General features: G+C 50.5%; 1 protein-coding gene across 1 annotated transcript; it reads right to left on the bottom strand.

The window, feature by feature from the left end:
• Positions 1–362: 362 nt before the first annotated feature.
• LOC135874011 (olfactory receptor 52R1-like) lies at positions 363–1418 on the bottom strand. Its single transcript, XM_065398690.1, has one exon. The coding sequence runs from the start codon at positions 1416–1418 to the stop codon at positions 363–365; it is 1056 nt and encodes a 351-aa protein (XP_065254762.1).
• Between the last annotated feature and the right edge of the window lie 653 nt (positions 1419–2071).

The raw sequence follows: 2071 nt of genomic DNA, 5'->3' as shown, positions 1-2071 counted from the left end.
GCTTCCGTGTCTGCGCCTGATTTGCCGCTCGGCCCCAGTGCTGTGTCCTCACTGCACTCACTGCAGGCTCCTTGTCAGGCTGCAGCAGCTGCGGGCTCAGCCCCGGAGCAGAGGGAATCCAGCTGGTGGGGGTGGAAGGTGGAGATGATCCAGTGAGTGATGGTGGGAGGGGATGAGTGAGCAGCAGGGGTGGGGTGTTGGGGGAAATGGCACAGAAGGGGGAAAGGCCTTGAGGGAAGAGGCAGGGCAAGGGGGTGTCAGGTGTCCAGTTATCAGTAATTAGAACTGTGGCAACTCTATGAGTTAATGAGTTGTGCACAGTCCGATTCCCCAGTTTATCACTATTACACAGCACAGTAAGGCTAAGAAAGGGTTGAATGTCTCTTTGACTGTTCAGTCCGTGATTCAGGGAAGAGGGCCCTGCACCATGTCACCAGCCAGCTCTGGAGCAGCCTGTCCCGGATCTGTTTGGTTCTCACCCCATAGATGATGGGGTTTAGCATGGGGGGCACCAGGAGGTACACGTTGGCAAAGAGAACGTGGAAATGCAGGGGCACATTGTGGCCAAACCGGTGCGTGATGAAGGAGAAGAGACCTGGGATGTAAAAGGTTAAGATGACACAGAGGTGGGAGCTGCAGGTCCCAAAAGTTTTGAGCCGGGCGTCCTTTGTGGGGAGGCAGAAGATGGCCCTGAGGATCTGGGTATAGGACATGGCGATAAAAAACACATCTACACCAGTCACGAAGAATGCCACAGAGAGGCTGTAGTAACTACTGATACGGATGTCTGCGCAGGCCAGTTTCACCACAGCTATGTGCTCACAGTATGTGTGGGGGATGATGTTGGTTCTGCAATATGGCCATTGCCTCACCAGGAAGGGATGGGGAAGTACAAGCATGCCGCCACGGAGCACCACGGCTAGGCCGATCTTGGCTACCACAGGATTTGTCAGGGTGGTGGAATGTCTCAGGGGATCACAGATGGCCACATAACGATCAAAAGCCATGGCCAGAAAGATTCCAGACTCCATCGTTGAGAAGCAGTGAATGAAGTACATCTGGGTGAGGCAGGCACTAAAATCTATCTCACTTGAATTGAACCAGAAGATGCCAAGTGTTTTGGGCAGGATGGAGGTAGACAGGACCAGGTCAGTGACGGCCAGCATGCAGAGGAAATAGTACATGGGCGCATGGAGGCTCGGGTCCATCTTCACAATGAACAGGATGGTGAAGTTCCCCAAGACGGCTATGGTGTACATGGCGCAGAAGGGAATGGAGATCCAGATGTGAGCTGCCTCCAGGCCAGGAATGCCCAGCAGGATGAAGGTGGAGGGGTTGGTGAAGTCGGTTGTGTTGGAATCTGACATGGAGTAGGGGAGATGGTGTCCAACGCTGAGGCACAATGTTGTCTCCTGCATATACCGTACTTTCCCCTGACTTCCTGTATGTGCCTAGGGTGATGGTCACAGTACAAATGCCTGGTGGAGAGACAAAGTTAATATGAGACACTACATGCACTACTGGAGGCTGTTTTCATGGGTGAAGCGGAGTGTTTGCTCTTCACACACTGAAAAATGACATTTTCATTACTCAGATAAATGAATTATGAAGAACCCACCCTACTAATGTCAATTCCATATTTTATGGTGCTCCTTCCCTCAATAATTCCTACACATTATGGTGTGGAAAACCTTAATAGGAACCAGCAAGAAACGTGATCCATCATTGTTCCTTATGCCTTGTCTACACTGCAAAGTTTTTTAGCCAAAAGGCAGCTTTTGGTGTTAAACAGTGGAGGTGTATACTCTGCAAAGACACTTTCGATGACGGAATTCCTCAGTTTCAGTGAGATTATAAAACCACCTTGACAAAAGTTGAAAGGCTTTTTAATCAAAAGTTTTGTTGCCGAAGTGCCAATGTAGACACTTGCACTTGATTTTATCCCAGTAATAGGCCTCCGGAAGGCATCTCACAATGCCCATCCTGACCATTCTGGTTAGTAGTTTCAACTCTGCTACCCTGCATCCAGGCAAACACCTTCCACCCACGCCCCCCTGTAAAGTCCCGGGAA

This window comes from Emys orbicularis, chromosome 1 (genome assembly GCF_028017835.1).
Source record: "Emys orbicularis isolate rEmyOrb1 chromosome 1, rEmyOrb1.hap1, whole genome shotgun sequence".
In the NCBI taxonomy this organism is placed as follows: domain Eukaryota; kingdom Metazoa; phylum Chordata; order Testudines; family Emydidae; genus Emys; species Emys orbicularis.
Note: the sequence above shows the minus strand (reverse complement) of the source record. Positions and strands in the feature narration are given on the sequence as shown.

Coding starts and splice junctions, on each gene's coding strand:
- LOC135874011 (XM_065398690.1), bottom strand. CDS start 1,418: ATGCAGGAGACAACATTGTGCCTCAGCGTTGGACACCATCTCCCCTAC.